Genomic DNA, 18,959 nt, shown 5'->3' with positions numbered 1-18,959 from the left:
AGTTCACTGACATGTAGCAAGCAAATTGCCAAGATCGAAGTTTATACCAGCCAGAGATGTGCAACAAGACTGATGAGTCCCTTTGCTCTGTCACACTGTTGTCTGCTGCTATTTAATGCCAAATTTAGCACCATGTCCTAGCGAAAATATGTTCCATCCCTCCCTCAACACACCTGTAAACATAAACAATAATGTTAACTTTGACTTCCAGAGTGGTTCATCGTTTCTGAACAAATCAGAGCTAGCATTGATCATGCTGCAAGCACATTTGTCAGTGTCATCAGTAATCCCATTATTTTTGTGGAACTAGAGTATACCGCTGAAGAAACCATTTCCCATGCCACAGTAGCAAAAATATCGGACCCAGAGATCACTTTTGGTGCACAGCAAATGGTAGACAATGACTTTTTCAGTGAAACACTGATCCATCAGCCTGATAATTTACTGCATATCCCTCCTTCTGCTTGGTGTACAAAAGCTATAATGCTGAGCAACTGATTTCAAAATCACAATAAAGCTAGCTCAGTGCTATCCTAAGTTGGGATTTATATAAATTCAACTCTGTTTATGTTGTCATTTTGAAAATTGTTAATAGTTATGAATGCAGGAAGAGTCTTTGCTAGCACTGTACCAAGAATTCCTGATGAGATATCTCACAAGGGGTTTGTGCAAAAAACAATGTTTATGACTTTGCTGGAGAGGGATAGCAAAATTACAGATGTCTGTCAGATTTACTTACTAAAATGTATAGTAACCTGAGAACCAACATCAAAGAAAAGTGTCAGGAAGGTTAATATTTCCAACAGAAGTGACTTCAAAGAAAGAAGTTGCCACCCACTTGAAAAGATAAATCAGAGATGAAGGCAAGCTAGGAAGATGTTTGAGGTTCTACAATGATCTGATTTGGTGATGTCAGGTTTCATTGAAGCGTTCAAATTCCAGACTAATTTCACATGGAAGCCAATTGGGTGTACATACAGGATGCTGAATCACTTCTCTGACAGCTTTGATCATGCTCCTGACTTCTCCTAAATCTCAGAAAAGGACCTCAGGCCCAGATCTGGGAACTGACTGACCTGCAGAGTTTCAAACACTCCTGATCCAGCTCATTAGCCATTTATCATATTCTTCATGAGCTGGATTTGGTGTGTTGGGGGTAGGTACATTAAAACTTTGCAGATCAGTGCATCCCCATGGCCAGTAATGAAAATAACTCTGCTAAACATTCAGTAGTATCTCATACTAGCACATATGGTTCAACTGCATGGTATGCATCCACAATGGCATGCCAGCCATTTTCACTGATAAGAAGAGCACAGAGCTCAGTTTCATCACAGAGGTTTGGGTCCTTTGAGGTGATTTCCCTAACATCTACCTCTTCTTGAAGAACATTCTGGAGTGTATACTTATCTGCACCATAAATCTGAGGTGTATAGAACATTAGAATTGGGCATCTTCTCATCCATCCCTTGACCTAGCTTTGGTATTATTTGTCCTCACAACTTCATGTAGCTCATCCTCCATTAAAATAATTATGAAATAAAACTTGAGAAATATCATGTAAAACTAAAGTCAGGCAACCAGTTTTCCAACAAGCAATTTGCATAGTGTATATCACCTATTGCTGTGTGATCTGTTGCTTAAAAAATGCTATATCTATGTGTAATTATGGGTAAATATAATTTTATTAGAATCTTGTCAACTGTGAGGTATTTATAATAGGCTTTCTGGCATGTAAGATCTAAACAAAGTATTCTCACGCGTCATGGAGTTCGTGTGTAGCCTAATATAGTGCACAAATCAACCATATACCAACCATCTGTAGAAAGGTCCCACCACAGGACCACCACTGACCAGATGTTATCTGGATGGTATATGGATCAGTCACAGTGCAGCAGCAGCACTGACATTATAGCGACATATGTGGTGCTGTTACAAATGTATCAGACACAGCATTGTTATTGAGGCTTTTACACACATCATTACTACTAGGATGCAGGTGGACCACCAAAAATGGACTTATGATAAAGGGCTAGAGAAGGACTAACAAACTGTGGATCAACAGATGTACACCAGCATGGTGGAGCTATAAGGGAGGGGTTTCTAATAACATGGCCAACCAGTGTACACTGAGTAAAAACCAACATTGAAGTGCCTGATCAAATTAGACTACCCACATACTTTCACACAGTCTTGTCCTGAGCAGAAAATGGCCCATCGCCCAAATAATATTTGATCAGTGGTTTCCTTCCCTTTGATGGATGGGTTGTGAGGGGCTAATAAATTGTGCATCAAGAGGTCAACAGATGCCCCCTTATTGTAGATGAACCTGATAAAATTAATGTAGATACAAAAAGAAGCATAATAAATGGGCAACTCAGTGTGTGTGTGTGCACTTCTTTTACTGTCCACCATTCCAAGTGTCTGACTTTGGTATTAGGTTATGAGGATCTGGTTGCATTGCATGGATTCACAATACAGAAAACAAATAAAAAAGATATAGAATACACCTGGATGAGATCGAAGAAGTAGAACTGTATCAAATTATTGTCCAAAATGTCACTACATAAAGTCCATTATTTTTGAGTGTCTGAAAAATTCCATTGCAGAATTATCCACTTTGCATCCACAGGATCCCTCACTATGATTCTACATGTTGCACTGCCATGCTGCAAGCATAAATGAGACTCCCCTATTTAGCGGAATGCACCGAGTGATTCCTGTGTAGGAACAGCTGCATTCCTCTCATATGCCCATTACCCAAACTTGGGTCAGTCTGCAAGCAAGTAGTCTGTGACTACTTTTGGGTCATTGTTTGCAAGCTACGCATTCATCCAGATGACAAATAAGCATGACAAGTAAACTCACCAAGGCAATCATCCCATACAGCTTTAGTACATTGTTCAAATCTATATGCCATACAGCACTGGGACCTTGGTTGCTAAAAACAATCTAGTGTTGATGTGCCAGCAAATTAAATATTTTTTTTATGTGTGGAACCTATATGAAAATATGACTTCTCAAAAGCCCCAGTATTCCTCATTTAACACATGACATTTCCAATCTTTTTTCACCTTTTATTCAGAATATTGCAACTTTTCCAACTTTTTCTGAAGAGAATGCAATCTTATACTTATACATTAATGACTTTATTACAGAAATATTACTTTTGTTATATTAAAAATGGTCTTGATTTTAATTAAGACTTTATTCTTCAAAGTCTGTGAATTTTTTTTTTTTTACTTTATTACATTTTTTTCAAAATATTACAGTCATATTGTTAACATTTTAGAGTTATGATTATGGTTCAAGCACATGGTGCTGAACCTATTGTAATTGCTTTTTTAAGATTCTTACGATCATTTAAAATGAAGCATGCAGACCAAACCATTAGGCATAGAAACGCATAGCTCGATCTGTAGGTAGTAGTCCCTCTGGCTATTCAAGTAGGCAGGATGAGCCCCAATAGCGTGAAGGGGGTGCTACCACACAGTGTTAAATATTTTGACCAACTGCTGAATTAATTAATAGAGTCAGAGTTATTTTTTTATCTTAATTCTTCGCTTCTGTTGAATTCTGATAGGCCCCACCCATACATTTATTCTGTGACAGAGTTTTTGATAATTGGTATAATGTGCAAAACCTACGAACCAAGAACTGCTGGACTGATCAAGATGAAATTGTACCTGTTGCTTCTGTTGACAAGCTGGATTAAATATTCCTAAGTATGAAACTTGAAAATTACAATAATAAAAAACATGGCTTCAATTACCAATCAGTTTCCAAACTAGTGCTAGATTTTTCACCCAACTTTTCCAAAACAGGTTGCGAAAAAAAAAGAGTCTAAAACGAAATAATTATCAAATAAAAAATTGTAACAAATTATGCAAAACATTTTAACAAATTATGGCTGTTGAACTTCAGTGAAACGGTGTTGGTTTTCTAGGATTAATTACCTAAATCTTCAAAAGGTATAGTCTGGTTGTGACTAAATTTGGCATATATTAACGTCACACTCTGAAGACCCTTGGCAAGCTTGGTAAGAATTGGCCTCAGGGGTGCACTAGAGTGGTGATTCTTGCAAAAAAAAAAAATTTAATTATGGTGCTACAGAATATTTGCAGTTTTGAATCTAATATATTTCTCTAAATTTGGACAGAGTGACATAGACTAAATTACTTTCTCTGATTCCTGGGGACCTGCTGAAGTATTGCAACTTTGATGATTACTGACTTTGATGCATTTTTGCCAGTGGGGGTGTTTTCAAAAAAACTTCAAAACCAATAAATGCATCAGACCCCTTGAGTTTAAGTTGTGCATATGAAACTCACAAATCAGATGCCAAGTTCCACAAATCAATACTTCATAAGCTGTGCTTTTTCAAAAAAATAGTACTTCTTTATAAGGATCACTTTTTAAAAAATCTAAATACACTATTCAAAGTTGAAATTGGCCTTTAACATGTAGAAATCTGGGAAGTTTCCAAAAAATATTTTGATTTATTCACAAGAGACAGTCTCAGTAAATGATCAAAAACACAGCGACATGTAACGCAAGAAGTTTAAACATGGCAATATTTTATGTGACACAAAATTTTCAAAAATTTGGGTTTTAAAAAATTTCATGTGTTTTTTTTATGTACTTCCAAACTTGTTATTTGGCCTTTTATTCAATCATTGGTCACATGTGTCTAGGAACAATCCAGAGAATGTCCTTGTGAATAATAATCACAAATTTAAATGCACTTTGACTGCCACATATCATTTAGTCTCCAAAAGCTGCAATCAACTGACTAAAACTCAGCGCAAAGTCAGATTCTCATCAAACTGGAGTGGCATGTACATTTGGTTTGGTTTGAACGGCCGTTTGTCAAGCACTATAAGCCTCAATCTTGATGTCAAATATGAATAATATGACTGCCGAATTTCCCCTTATATGACAGAGAATCAGAGATCAGTATGTGAAAACTCTGAAAAACATATACCTATAACATTAGTAGTGGCATTAAGAGCTACTGAAAACAAGAGATGGTAAATATAATTTTTAAAAAAGTATATTCAAAGGCAAACCAGTATATAACGTGTTATGCATACACACTAGGTTGAGTGTTCTTAATATACTTCAGTTAGAATGCTGCATTAGCTCTGTCAAACTAGAAATGGCCCTCCATTCCAAATGGGAAGGGACTTAACTCCACACAGGTAGGTCTTAACTCCAAATGGTATTGTTTAAATGCGTTCTTACTGGTCTAATTCCAATGTACACAAATAGGTTCTACTCCATCCTTAACCTGTTTCCTTAACACAGTGAAATGCTGGCCTTTTAATCTAAACAATCACAGAAATTCTAATACTGTAAGTGTCTGCGAGTTGGTGGACAACCAATAGTCAAGCATTCTCAGTTACACCCACCTGTTTGGAACACTCAGTAATATCCCACCCTTGTTGGGCATCAAAAAATTTGAATCAGTACAACTTCTGCAACAAATTCTTAATTACAAGTACGCCAATGGATGTGAAAATGTTTGGCACAAGCGGAAAGCCAAGAAAGAATCAGTCAGCAAGGTGCTGTGTGATGGAGACCGTCACTTAAGAAGCTGGCTCTTTGGTCCTGTGGTCAGAGCTCACATTTACCTCCTGTCAAGCCTGAGTTCGAGTCCAGGGTAGGGTGGCTGCCTTCTGCCTTTGTTAAAGGTAGCAAATAAAAAGCATAAAGCCAAAACTGTGACTTCTTTTCTTGTTTTTCTCTCCTTAGCTTAGTATATCACCATCACCAGCAAAACAGCACCATTTTCTTGTGTTGGTACATGTTTATGCCTAATGTTTACTCCTTGCCCACCTCTTCCCCCAGCCATGTATATACATCCTAAACGGACAAGACCTACATTTGTCCACAACTACCACTCCCTTGTATTCGATGCATCACATTGCAGAGTTTTCACTGTCTCCTGCTGTTTTATGTCAAATGCAGTATAGCGTCCTGGGGGGGGGACTATATTCCATTCCTCACTCAGGACATCTGTGTTGAAAAGGAATGACAAAGTTGACTTTCACCATGCTTTGTCTAGTATATAGCTAGCCTGAAAGAGAAAGGGGTCAAGGAAAAGACTGAATAGAGAACAGATGTCATGATAACCTATTTAGTATCGCACTCTCAGCTTTTATAATGGAGGATGTTTCGCTGGACAACATATTTTAAGTGTTAAATGGCATAAATTATTTTAATTGCAAGCTTTTTGGTCAGTGTGCACTGTATTTGCTATATGACTGTAATGCCAAAGGGCAGCGTGGCCATTGCTACACCCCTGGGTACTGGGTGCGGGCTGGTACGCTACATTCCTGATGACTGTGCTCCAGTTCAGGATTTGGATTCTGCTGCTGTTTCATTAATGGCTCATCTCTGCCAATCAAGATGGCCTATATATGGACCTGGCTGGAAGACTGAAGAAGGCTCAGCGGCTTTAGCGCAGACTCTTGCAGTGTACCAAAGCACCCCTCACTAGCTAAATGGCTAAAAAACAAAAAAACAAAACATGGAACACTAGCAGCAAACACAGTGACATCTTTGTTATCCACAGTCACCCAGCGATATGTTAACCTTCTATATAGACGACTTCAAACGAGCATTTTTGTGCTTAAATAGTGTGCAAGCAGCTAAATGTGCAACATCACTGTGCATGAAGCCATAGGAGATAAGATTAATAGCTAATGTGGCAATTTAGATCGTCTCTGGAAAATACTAGGATACTGAAGAGGATAATCAATACATCAAGTTTCATTTCTATATTCAAACTCATATTCCTCCAACTGAATGAAATACATACAATCCATTAATACATAATTGTTGTGGGGTTTTTTGTATTTGGGAACAGCTGTACATGATGTGTATAAAATATTTGCTTTTATGATTTACAGGTGAATCATGAGAGTAGCTCTTGCATGAGGCCTAATGTTTGGGAGAAAACATTAGGAACATTGGGAGAAAGTAATGGAAACATGTCCCCAACCACCCCCTCCATCCCCTTCATAAATTACACCTGTTGCTTACTTGTCTGCTGTGTCAACTCTGTAGCTCTATTACAAAATGAAAAGGGAATAATTTGTGCATCAATCATGTCCTGGCTGGTTGCCTACATATAGGGTGAGTGTATATATTGTCCATAATCGGTTGTCACTAAACAATTCCTTAAATGAGAATGAGATCCTAGCAATTAGGTGGTGGTGCCTAGTAAATTATGAGCCAAAGGTCTACATTTCCTATAAACTCTTACTACCCAGGCTTCCAGCAATAACTGGAAGGCAGGGTGAGAAACCCGTCATATACTGGTCCCTCCCCCAAATAATCGTCCTGCACTGTTCAACTGAGCAGATTAATCTAATTGCAGCGAAAAACTATAACAGCGATAGATGTTATTCACCTCGCTCCAATTTCAGGGAGTGCTTGATTTAATCCAGCAATGTAAAAACATAACCCATTTTTTTCATTCAGATAATTCAGGTGACGTTCTGAAGTACATTGGTGAAATATTTCATATATGCAATACGGATGAATTGGAATCTCAAATGAGTCTAGGAAAACCCTAAAAACTTCCTGTATGCCGCTGTCTTATCCAGCAGGATTCTTTAGATTTGGGAATAAACTAGCTAGATCGTGTTTTGCACCGGGTGCTCCAAATATTTAAATTTCATTAGCTAAATTCAAGTAGACAATGCTGGTCAATCTCAGGATAAATTATTGTTATAGTAAAGAACTGTAATGCTTACCTATTTCCCCGATAGCTCTCTGTAGGCTACTGTTTGTTGACGCGGAAATCCTCCTGGTTAATGTAGTTTTTGAGAGTTGTAAGAACTACAATACTTTGTGCAGCGGTACTTGTAGTTTAATATTATATCAAAGCGAATGCAATGCGATGATGCCTTTCCTATTTGTGTACCTCACTCTCTCTCGCTTTCATTCATATATATATATATATATATATATATATATATATATATATATATATATATATATATATATATATATATATATATATATATATATATATATATATATATGAAACAGAGAGAAAATAAGAGAGATATGAGAGAATGAGCGAATAAGAGTTTGAGGGAGCCTTCTATAAACACTACTTGTAATACTTTCACTATTCATATGACTCATGTCCCGATTTTTGTCGTTTATAACTTTGCAGTTTGTGGTAAGTATGTTTCATTTCTTGCATGCTTGGGGTACATTTATTTTGCATTAATCAGCAACACACTGTTGCTCTTTATCCAAATAGCTATTTCATTGCAGGTGAACACACAATTAAATAAAATGCGCTTTTTTTCTAGCGGTTGGAGGTAGATGACAGATTGTTCACATCTGTATGGGCCATGTAATCCGATTCCGCCCTAGTTCATTCTGTGAAAATCCAGTGGCGTCATTGGAGGATTTGATACAGGCCCGACTTGGGGTATCCAGATTCATCGAACCAAAACACAAGTGTTTCAACCTATGGATTACAATGGCGCATCTGCAGAACATACTTTGAAGTTGAACGGAAAGACCTCCATTTACAAAACAGACAAGCCCTTAGTCTAAGATTAATTGAAACCCTTAGCTTCAAGATTAATACATTTGACACTTCATAAAAATGCTTGTGATATACCGAATTCTGCTTGGCTATTGTATCTTGTGTGGGAACAGTATTCTGTCCCCACTGCAATTAACTACGACGAGCTTCAACTAATTAAACAGCTAATTTTCTTCTTATTTTAATCATTTTGTGATTCACATTCTAGCAGGTTTTTATTTAACCAAAATATTGTTAAAATTTGTCTTAAACTCTGAGTATTTATTTACTTGCTTAATTAACTATTTGTTTACTTATTTTAAGGTTTTTTTTTAGTGCAATCATGCAACATGTGTAAGGAACCTTTTGCGGTGGGCGTCCTTCAGTGATCGACCAGATAGTCGTTTGATTACTATGTAGGCTCGGCTAAACTCGTTTCGCTCTGCTCTTTCACCATTGCAACTTTTGCAGGCACTCCACAGACATGCACACCACAAACTGAAGCCCGAACCTGCAATTTGGCTCTATCTCAGAGCCAAAAAACTGGTCAGAATCTCCCGGGTGAAGTTGCAGAAATCGCTTTTTTTAAATTGTCCGTGGACCGGTTATAACATTGCAGCTCTGGATGTGATCTTTTTCTTCTTTTCCCCCCCGATGAACTGGGCTAGTAATGCAGGAGACAGCTATTCTGTCAGCGGCTCAAGATGGCAGATTTTTATTGAGTTCTGAACTGAAACATCTTTTCATATTTTGCCATGAATAACAGAAATCCTTGCACCGATGGCCCCTGTATACGAAGGTAAGAAATCCTATCAGTCGGAGTGTTATTCTCAGAGAAAACGTGCGGATAATTTTCAACAATAATTTAACTTAATAGAATGTCGGGTTTGAGATCTGCTCAAACACAGGCTTCCCTTTTTGTATATACAAAGGGCAGATTTATTCAATATTGTTATTGTAAATAGGCCTCATTAATAGTGTTGGTTATGGCTGTGTGTTTTGTGAAAATGGTTTTGATGACGAATTCTCCTAACACTGGAAAACCAACCTTACGTGCCTGTGCTGTCCGCTTATCGCGCTGCTTTCCTCTCCCTGCTGTAGGCTCTTCGTCTAATCTTACGTTTGCTCTTTTTTGTTTGTTTGTTTTGAAGCTATCTTGAACGCTATTTGAACGAATTGGGCTCCTTAATGTTAATATTAGATGGGAGCTGAACTGGAGAGAGAGAGTGCGAAAAGTGGATCTCAATCAGACACGCAACGGGTCCACAGCAATAGATTTTTTCGCTCACTTATGTTCCCAGCAATACTGAAATTGCTTAGCACTTGACATATTAACTCTGGCCTAAATGCTACACACCACGTTACATGTCGTTGGGTTTTATGCACCAGTCAAAACTATTGACTGGCTTATGTGCAGATGGAAGACTACTGCAGCATTAGGCTGTGGGTGACTAATCCAAGTGCAAAATGGCACACTGTATTTAAGGACACCACGGACTAGTTCTGACCTATGATAAAATACATGTTCCCTGTCGGTCAGTGTTCTGTATTCTTCCTCCCAACACCCGTCCATGTATGTTAAAATAAGGCAGTGGCTTCTCGCGTTTAACTGATGTAAGGGCACATCGATTTGACAGTGATAACGAGTCCACTATGATCGACAGAGAAAGAGCGCAGTAATGAAACAATATAAACTTTTGTAAGCTTGTTGTTTTAGCAGACGCAATTTCACCGAGACGATTAACGCATTTAATACCGAAAATGATGGTTTTGTCGTGCCGTTCACGCAGTGAAATACTCAGATTACATAGGCTACCGAGGAATTCAGTCAAATGTTTACAGTTTAAATAGAAATGTGATGGGTGTGATATATTTCGCCTCTGTCTGCATAATTGAATACATGTAAACTTATACCTAAAGTGTTAAATTTTGTTGTGAATTCAGAAGCTGAATCTTAATTGATTATCTGCACTCCCCCTGCCGGTGACAGCACGGACCAGTTCTTTAAGTGAAACACATGAGAGCGCTGCTAGATTTCGTCCATTCATTTTCGCTTTCTCTTATCTGTACAAAACATACTTATCGCAGAACGTATGCATTAAAACTTTTATGTTGTGAGAAATCCCACCACTTAAATATATCATATGCCCTTTTTTTTCCGTTTACATAATTAAAACACATTTGCGTAGTTGGCCGCCAGTCTGTTGGAAGTTAGGTCTGATGCAATAGAAGGATAGAGTGATTAAAACTCACTGCTTTGAATTAGAAGACAAAAGGTCTGAGATGCAGTCACTCTGTGGCACTCCCTGTCATCCCTGAACAGATGAGAGAGCATGCTTTTAAATGTAAAGACACAAGCAACCAGACATAAATAAATAAAACAAACAAACAAAATGGAACTAATTTCACTTAACAAATCAAGAGTAGGGCCTATTGGTGGTAAAGTTAACTAAAGCAATATGAAATTAAAAATAAAATTATACTTATTACCTATTGGTAAACAGTTTAAATTACATTATATAGACAGAAGGGTAGATCTTAGTTGTGTCAACGCACAGCCCAGCTGGGTCACCTGGTGAAGCATTGTGTGCAGGTAATCCTTATAGTAATAAAGCAAGTTACATTATTGCTAGAATTTTATTATATAGCAACTGTTAATAGAAACATTATTAGTAAAAAGCACTAATAAAACCTATTAGAGATAGTGTGCTCATTGTTTGAAGTGTTGCCTTATGTATTTCCTACTAAACAGATACTTTAAAAGGTTCGTTTCAGAATTTTGCTGTTGATCTAAAGTGTTGCATGTAATTGTGTGGGCCAGGGAGAGGTCATTCCTTTTAATGTCTACAACACAAATGAGAGAGTCTTAATATAACTCAAATATAACTTCCCTAAGAAAGTGTGCTTGTAAATAAAGCACATGTAGGAATTTCCACTGCAGCTGATCTTTGAAGCTAAACTTACACTATGGACATATTTATATCTTTCATATTTGATAGTGTATGAAACAAAGCATAATTTTGAAATTAGAGATGGGCTGATAGGTCGTTTTCGTTGGCATGTTCATGAAGCACAAATTAATCTTATTTAATGTAGGTAACTGGCTTATGAAACTCAATAAATAGGCATTAAAGCTAAACACCATACATGTAGCTCCATGAATTCCTTTTTTGCACCTAACAACTATACAATGGTAGGATATTATGACTTCAATTAGAGGTGTAGAATTTCTAGGGCTTTTGTGATATTTGTATGTAAACATTTGTCATGCATATTGAAGTTCTTAGTTGCTTGTCTGATTGTTTATCTTGGGTTACGCCTGCGTTACCGGCAGCTGCAGATATTTTGCTCTTTAAGATGGTTGCTGCTTAGTTTCTATGGTCTTAGGTACAGGACAACACTGGAGATGTTTGTCATGCTAGTCTGTACTTTGGGAGCTTTGTTGTTGCTTCTCTTTGGTATGAAGGGTTATGTGGGGGGAGGTTTGTGCTGCAGACACAGCGTTCTGGCTCTGGAAGAGTTATCTGGGTCCTGAGTGGCATGGAAGCCTGGAGTCTCAGAACCCACACTGACATATTGATGAACGCCTGGTGGGAGGAGTGCGATGACTTGTCGTAAGTTGTAGAAAAGGGTAATATTCACATCTTGACCTGCACAGAATAGCTCTAGTTCCTGCAGAAATGGGTAGCAGCGGGCCAAGAGACAGACTCCGCTCGCTATCCTCGCTCCCATCACCATTACATGTTTGCTGTCTTCCCAAAGGGTGATTTGCAAAGCGCAGTAACCCGTTCAGCTGTGTGTGGATTGTTTTGATCACGTAGCTGATTGTTAGAGCAGAGACTATTTCAGGGGATTTCTCTTTTTTGTCCTTCATAATTCAATAATTCGATTATGTTTCCATTATCTATTTATTTTTGTGGTAAACTTTGCAAACACTTCCCTCAGCTGTTGTGGATTGTGAGCTAAATTTCCCAGTTCTTCCCTGCTTTACTTCTGTGGACACTGCAGGAAAATCCCCAAGTTTCGAAGTTAATATTATTCATTTCTGTTGTAGTCATCCTGGTTATGAGGAAATGCTTCTTACTAGCTCTCACCACTATATTAACTTCTGCTGCTCCTCATATCTACTTACAGTTCTAAGATAGCATGAACGTCTGTGTCTCGCTTTTACGCTATGGAGCTAAATGGACACTGGTGAGTCATTGTTTCAGAACTCCTTAAAGGCATTTATGCTGTAGTAGATGGAAACTGAAGGCATAGTGAGTGTTATTAGGCTGTCCACATCTCACTTGTGCTCCTTTGAAGACTGAAGGATATCTGAGCCTTCAGATGTTTAAAGAGAAATGGCTCACAGGTGTGCTCTGGTGCTCTGGGGAGCAAATGGGGGTTGTGTCCTACTGACAGACACCAAGAAGCCAGCGGAGAGACCACGCCTGCACATCTGATTACTGCCTTTCATAACAGGATGTGCCTTAGTGTAAGGCCCAGCGTATTTAAATAATTACAAATGGCATAGTATAGATTGTAGTGTAATCCATTTCTCATTAACCACTGTACGGTACACTCCAGCAAACCATCATATTACTGACTTGTATTTCTTATCAGCGTTGAGCTGGTATAAAGGCTTAGAGGTGGTATAAAGGCATTGAGCTGGTATAAAGGCTACATTAGAGAAAAAAAAGTAAACCATTTGCAAACAATGGATGTGTAGCTGCACCTTTGCTTGAATTCGACCCAAAGTATCCTACCTCATGGATTCAGCAAGCAGAAAGTCACCCCTGCAGCAGTGTTCAGCAGAGCTTTGCAGACATGCAGAAAAAACAAAGCATCCGGCCAACCTTGTGTTCTGTTTTTATTTGTTTTTGAGTAGAGGGCCTATTGCTTATCCATAATGCACACATCTGTATACTGCTCTCCCACTGCAAATATGCCATGTATTCTGTTGTGTGCCACTGCTGGGACTGTGCGTGCAGTATATGGACACTTTGGTGGTATGTATGCACACCAGTGAAGTGCACCAGTGTGGAACTGAACAGTGCCAAAGGAATGCAGCAAAGACAAACAACGAAAGTTCGCATCAAAGCACAGATGACCACAAATGGCCTTTTTTTAAGCTTATTTTTCCTCGCCTGGTGGTTGTGCTTTTTTAGGGTGGGGGTCTACGCCGGCATGTTCCCTTTGATCAGATATGGGAGGATGAGTTCACCCTGGGGTCTCTCTTCACCGCATTGTTCCGCCAGCCAGGGGAAATGAAAGGGGCCTTGCTGTAGCCGGATTTGTTGGGCTATAATCACATGGCAATTACTCCTTCATGAAGGGCACCATTCATTCTGCCTTCACACCTATAGTTACTGCCATGGGGACTCATATCAGTGGCCACTGAATGATGGAATGTAAACAGCATAGTGCAACTCACAATTCCTGATTCATACAGAATAACTCCTGTTAAAGGAAGTGAAATACAAGTTTCATTTGCTAATAAGCAGAGGGATAATCCTAACCCTAACCTTATGAGCAGAGGAATATCCCAAACCCTAGCACAGGAATAACCCTAATCTCTAACCATGACAGAGGAATAACCCCGACTCTAACTCTATGATCAAAGGAATATCCGTAATCCTAACCCCTATGACAGGAATGTTCCCTTTTTCCAGTCTTGTAGCTCCTGTTGTTAATATATTTGAATTGAAGTTACCTGAGAGCTCCACTACGCCTGTTCCTCAATCATCAGTGTCAGCCGGTCAGCCAAGATTTTGCCAATTTATTTACAGACAGCTTGATGCACAGATTTGGAACCTGGGGATAAGTTGAGCGCTTGCGCGCATGTGTGTGCATGAAATACATAGGAATGGCTGGGCTACCTCACGCCGCTTGTTTTCCTCATTTAGTAGAGCCTTCCCCTTTGTCCATACCATGCCATTTTGTTACTGAGTACATTGTCTGTGACCTAAATCCTATTGTTTCACACAGTGTCATTCTGGTTTAGGCCATCTGGCCCAGCCAGGCCCAGCAGAACAGCCGTATCACTTTATTGAGGCTTAATTTAATATCAGGATGTCACATGTCAAATTAGTCTCATGGATGTTCTCCAGTTTCCCCTATACTGTACTGAAAGATATACTTAAAACTGAAAGTTCATCTGTAGCTCCAGGGTAAGGAAAAGACTGCCCTTTAAAATGCAGAATCTCTGCTTGCTAAAATGGAGAACGGTTCATACTGCACTGAAAATGCTCATCTAGATGAGAGTGTAAAGGTGAGCAATCTTGATCTTTGGGATAGACAATAGTCTCAACCTCTACCTATGTCTGTTTCTTCTGTTCTCAAATTCAGCAGAACTAACAAACCAGTGCAGTGGTTTTAATATATTTTAGTGAAGTTTTAGATATTATATTTCAGGTATGGTCAAGTGCTTAACGTGGTTCATATAATGCACATATTAAGATTTATTGCTAATACTTAACATTAAAGGAGCAATAAGTCATTTTTCATTACTTTTCATGAATTCTTCTTCACATTGTGAAACTGGCACCATTATACTGGCACCAATGATTTGGATGTTTCAGAGATTCTGTACTAAATCTGTTTTAAACATGGCCACCTCCATGTGTGGGACCCACTCTATGGAGCATAAACTGCTTCATTTGAGGTCTACAAAACAATTTGATTTTTCATCTCATGTGAGCTGCACTTTAGAGAAAGAATTTTAAAATACTAAATGGTCACTTTCTGTGTATTTTAAAAGCACTCTAGATGTTAATATATATAATTATTGTTTGCAACTTCCTGATGGTAAAAATTACTTTAGGGTTTCCTTAACATAAAGTACAGCACTATTTAACTTCAACAGCACTAGATAACATTGACAAGCTATACATTTCATCACACAAAAATCATAAATTATGCTAACATTGTAATTAAAATCATCAGAAATTTCCAAACTCAAGGTAATTTTCTTAATTTTCATCATGTAACTTTATTGTCATGTAACTTTCTATATTTCAGTAATGCTTCATGTTTATCTTCTCAACCATCTCAATGCATTCATCATAGTCTTTTTGTCCACAAGCAGACATTAATGCCATTAATACAAGTACTAATTTGTTAAAATACAACTAATTAATGCTCAACCATTGTTTATGTTGTAATTAATGTTTATGTAGTGTCAAAAAATTACTTATTCTTTATGAAAATGTTTGTCATGACTAATATGAGTTCTGTCAGCCTAATTTTGTACTAATTAGTGACATTTGCTAATTTACCAAATTATTTTACAACCAAATCACAAATTACAACGAAATAATAATATAAATCAAACCATGTTCAATTTTAGTCACCATAATTTAAAAAATTACAATAATTCTTTATCTTCCCATTGCCCTGTAATGGGAATCTTGGCTTTTTTTTCTGCGTCCATATGCATGGGTTTGCACACACGTATACATGCATATTTAGAAATACATATTTGAAAAATACATTTTGTTCTTTAATCCTTAAAGTGGAACATCTATATTGAATTAATCAGTTATATATCATGTTGGACATGTTTAAAATTATGTGCTGGACAGTGCTAAAAGTAAGGCCCTTTCTATACACAAGAAGTGAGTTTGTGGAGCTATGTGCAGCGATGGGGAGGTCTCACCTCTCCTCTCAGTGACCCAGGTTGACTGTGGGCCCTTCACAGATGGTTGCAGGTAGCGTGACACGCTTGGCTGATAACCAAAGGACTTCAAAACCCCAGACGGACAGAGCAGAGTGGAACAGAGCTGCCTGCTCCATTTCTGTTGTATGCCGGGAGGCTAAGTGGGGGCGGTGGGGAGGGAGAGGGAGAGAGAGAGATGGGGGGAGTTAGAGAAAAGGAGAGAGAGAGAGAGAGAGAGAGAGAGAGAGAGAGAGAGAGAGAGAGAGAGAGAGAGAGAAAGAAGAAACAGGAGGGCCAGCTGACAGGTGCAGTCAAAAGAGCTGGACATGCATGAAGAGCATTCCCACAACCCCTCAGTAAGCACTGTTCAACACACACACATACGCACAGATGCATGGACAGTTGCACACACATGTGAACACCACACCCCACCCCCAAACACACACACACACACACAACACATAGATTTCCAGTAAAGAAGCATCATCACATTGCATGATATCTTCAAATACCTAAAAGTTGTTTTGACATACAGTCAATATTCATACATACAAAAACATACATGACATAAGTCCAAGAAAGGATTTTGAATCCATTGGCAGCTCATCCTCACAACTAGGATTGCGTGATAGAAGTAGGGCGAGACTTTGCCTCTTGATTCCACAGCCTCTGGCTCTGTCTCCCTGACCGCACAGTGAGCTGAACAGTCATTCAGCAGGAGAGCGAGAGAGAGCGAGACAGAGAGAGAGAGAGAGAGAGAGAGAGAGAGAGAGAGAGATAGAGTGTCTCAGAGTGTAATAATTAAAACGGTTGATATGGATTGTAAGTATGTGACCATAAGTAAGCTGCATGTTTATGCGTATTTGATTGTATGTGAGGCTGTGTGTGTATTGAATGTGAGAGTGTGAACCATCCCCTCTCTATGAAGATCAATGACACAGAGGTTTTCCTTCTGCATCTGCCTTGATGTGCCATGGCAGCCGTGGGGTCCACAAGCCCAGCCAGCAAGCCTCCTGCTCCCTCCCAGTGCCTGCCGGAAAGGGCATGAGCTGACCTTTTGTTACCAAAGCATGACCTTTACGGTCCCAGGGATTGTTTTTTTTTTTACCTTGCAAACTTCAGGACGCAGAGAAAGAGTGTGGCAGAGAGAGAGCATGGCACAGAGAGAGCTTGGCAGAGAGATCTAGAGAGAGAGAGAGAGAGAGAGAGAGTGACACAGAGAAAGAGCATGGCACAGAAGAAGTGTGGCAGAGAGAGCAATTCACAGAGAGAGAGTGGCACAGAGAACATGGCACAGAGAGAGCATGGCACAGAGAACGTGGCACAGAGAGAGCATGGCACAGAGAACGTGGCACAGAGAGAGCAGGGCACAGAGAACGTGGCACAGAGAGAGCATGGCACAGAGAACGTGGCACAGAGAGAGCAGGGCACAGAGAACGTGGCACAGAGAGAGCATGGCACAGAGAGAGTGTGTGAGCTGCAGTGAAGGATCCTAGTTTGCCAACTTCTTCCACTGCACTGATAAGACACACAAAGAAGACACAGAGCAGCTGGCTCATTCTGCATGGCAGTTCCACACCCTGTAGGCAAACCTCCCCAAAATCAGCATGTTTGACCAGGACACTGGGTTTCCTCTGTTCAGACGTTTGTGGGATGCAGTGTGATATGATGCCGCTTTAATGCATGAGTGCTATGGCAGCGGAAGCCTCAACCCTCAACAGGCTCAGACACTCACAGCTTCAAGAGCAGAAGCTTAAACACAAGGCAGATCCCATAAATAATAGATCTTCTCTCTGGCTCTGGAGGGGGAGAAGCGAGAGTCACATGTTAAGAGTGTGTGACAGACTAGTTGCTGTGGCCCAGAGCATCCTTCTCAGCACATGGAAGCTGAGAAAAGGAGGATTTAACAGAGAAACATATTTGGTCCACTATCATCCAACCCTAATCTTAAAACTAACCTTAACCTTAATCCTAACCCTAATCCAGTTGACATTTAGAGTGTGCATACCATTTTATTTTTAAATTAATAATACAAAAATAGAAAAAAAGCAAATAGCATGTCTCTTTTTGTCTCTGTCTCACACCCATACACACAAACACACAGCCACACACACAGTTGGAAGGTATCATAAGGGTAACAGTGAAGAAGAAGGTGGTGAGGAAGAGGATGTCCTTTTATGGAGAGGCCATAAAGTCTATTGGCCTGGGAGCGTCATTCAATACTTATAGCACATTGAGAGCGGACTGGGGTGGGTTACTTTGCTCATACTCATCATACACAAATACATAGATATAGAACTAAAAAAACAGGACAAGACTTTGAGTACTTTGACGCTGAGAGTGGGTGGACTGGGCAGTTTTATCACCATCATGCACATGGATGGTGAGTGTGTGTGTGTGTGTGTGTGTGTGTGTGTGTGTGTGTGTGTGTGTGTGTGTGTGTCAGATCCATGCTTGTGTTTTGTCATTATCTTATGATGTTCATTTCAGTCAACATGCAAAAATAAACATGTTCTCTGTTCTCTCTGTTCTCTGTGGTCTGTAATTGGCTTCCTGAATGACAGATCACATCTGATTGGTTCCTTAGCACTTCAGACCAGCTTGAAGCTGGGTGACAAATGTACCAGCTGGGCCCTGTGTGCACTCACACATATGTTTGTGTGTGTGTATGTATGTGTAAAATGTAGATGTATAACAACTGGATGAAAAGATCTGTGTCTGTGTCTGTACAAAGGCATGGGCAAGGGGCATTCATGATTCTGGGAG

At 39.3% G+C, this 18,959-nt stretch overlaps 2 protein-coding genes across 4 annotated transcripts in view; one reads left to right on the top strand and one right to left on the bottom strand.

Moving 5' to 3' along the window:
- tbxas1 (thromboxane A synthase 1 (platelet)) overlaps positions 1-7,835 on the bottom strand; it is a 56,250-nt gene extending 48,415 nt beyond the window's left edge. Inside the window, exon 1 of one of the 2 annotated variants that reach the window (XM_026999547.2) lies at positions 7,764-7,835. The gene's annotated coding sequence lies outside the window, so the exon portion shown is untranslated. The remainder of the gene's footprint in view (positions 1-7,763) is intronic. The other variant, XM_026999548.2, reaches the window with a different exon arrangement.
- A 1,187-nt stretch (positions 7,836-9,022) lies between these two features.
- Positions 9,023-18,959, top strand: part of hipk2 (homeodomain interacting protein kinase 2) — a 74,806-nt gene continuing 64,869 nt past the window's right edge. For both annotated transcript variants that reach the window (XM_035525228.1, XM_026999507.2), the window contains exon 1: positions 9,023-9,353. In XM_035525228.1, coding sequence (XP_035381121.1) covers positions 9,335-9,353 — 19 coding nt within the window. In that variant the 5' untranslated portion in view covers positions 9,023-9,334. The remainder of the gene's footprint in view (positions 9,354-18,959) is intronic.

This window comes from Electrophorus electricus, chromosome 4 (genome assembly GCF_013358815.1).
Source record: "Electrophorus electricus isolate fEleEle1 chromosome 4, fEleEle1.pri, whole genome shotgun sequence".
In the NCBI taxonomy this organism is placed as follows: domain Eukaryota; kingdom Metazoa; phylum Chordata; class Actinopteri; order Gymnotiformes; family Gymnotidae; genus Electrophorus; species Electrophorus electricus.
Note: the sequence above shows the minus strand (reverse complement) of the source record. Positions and strands in the feature narration are given on the sequence as shown.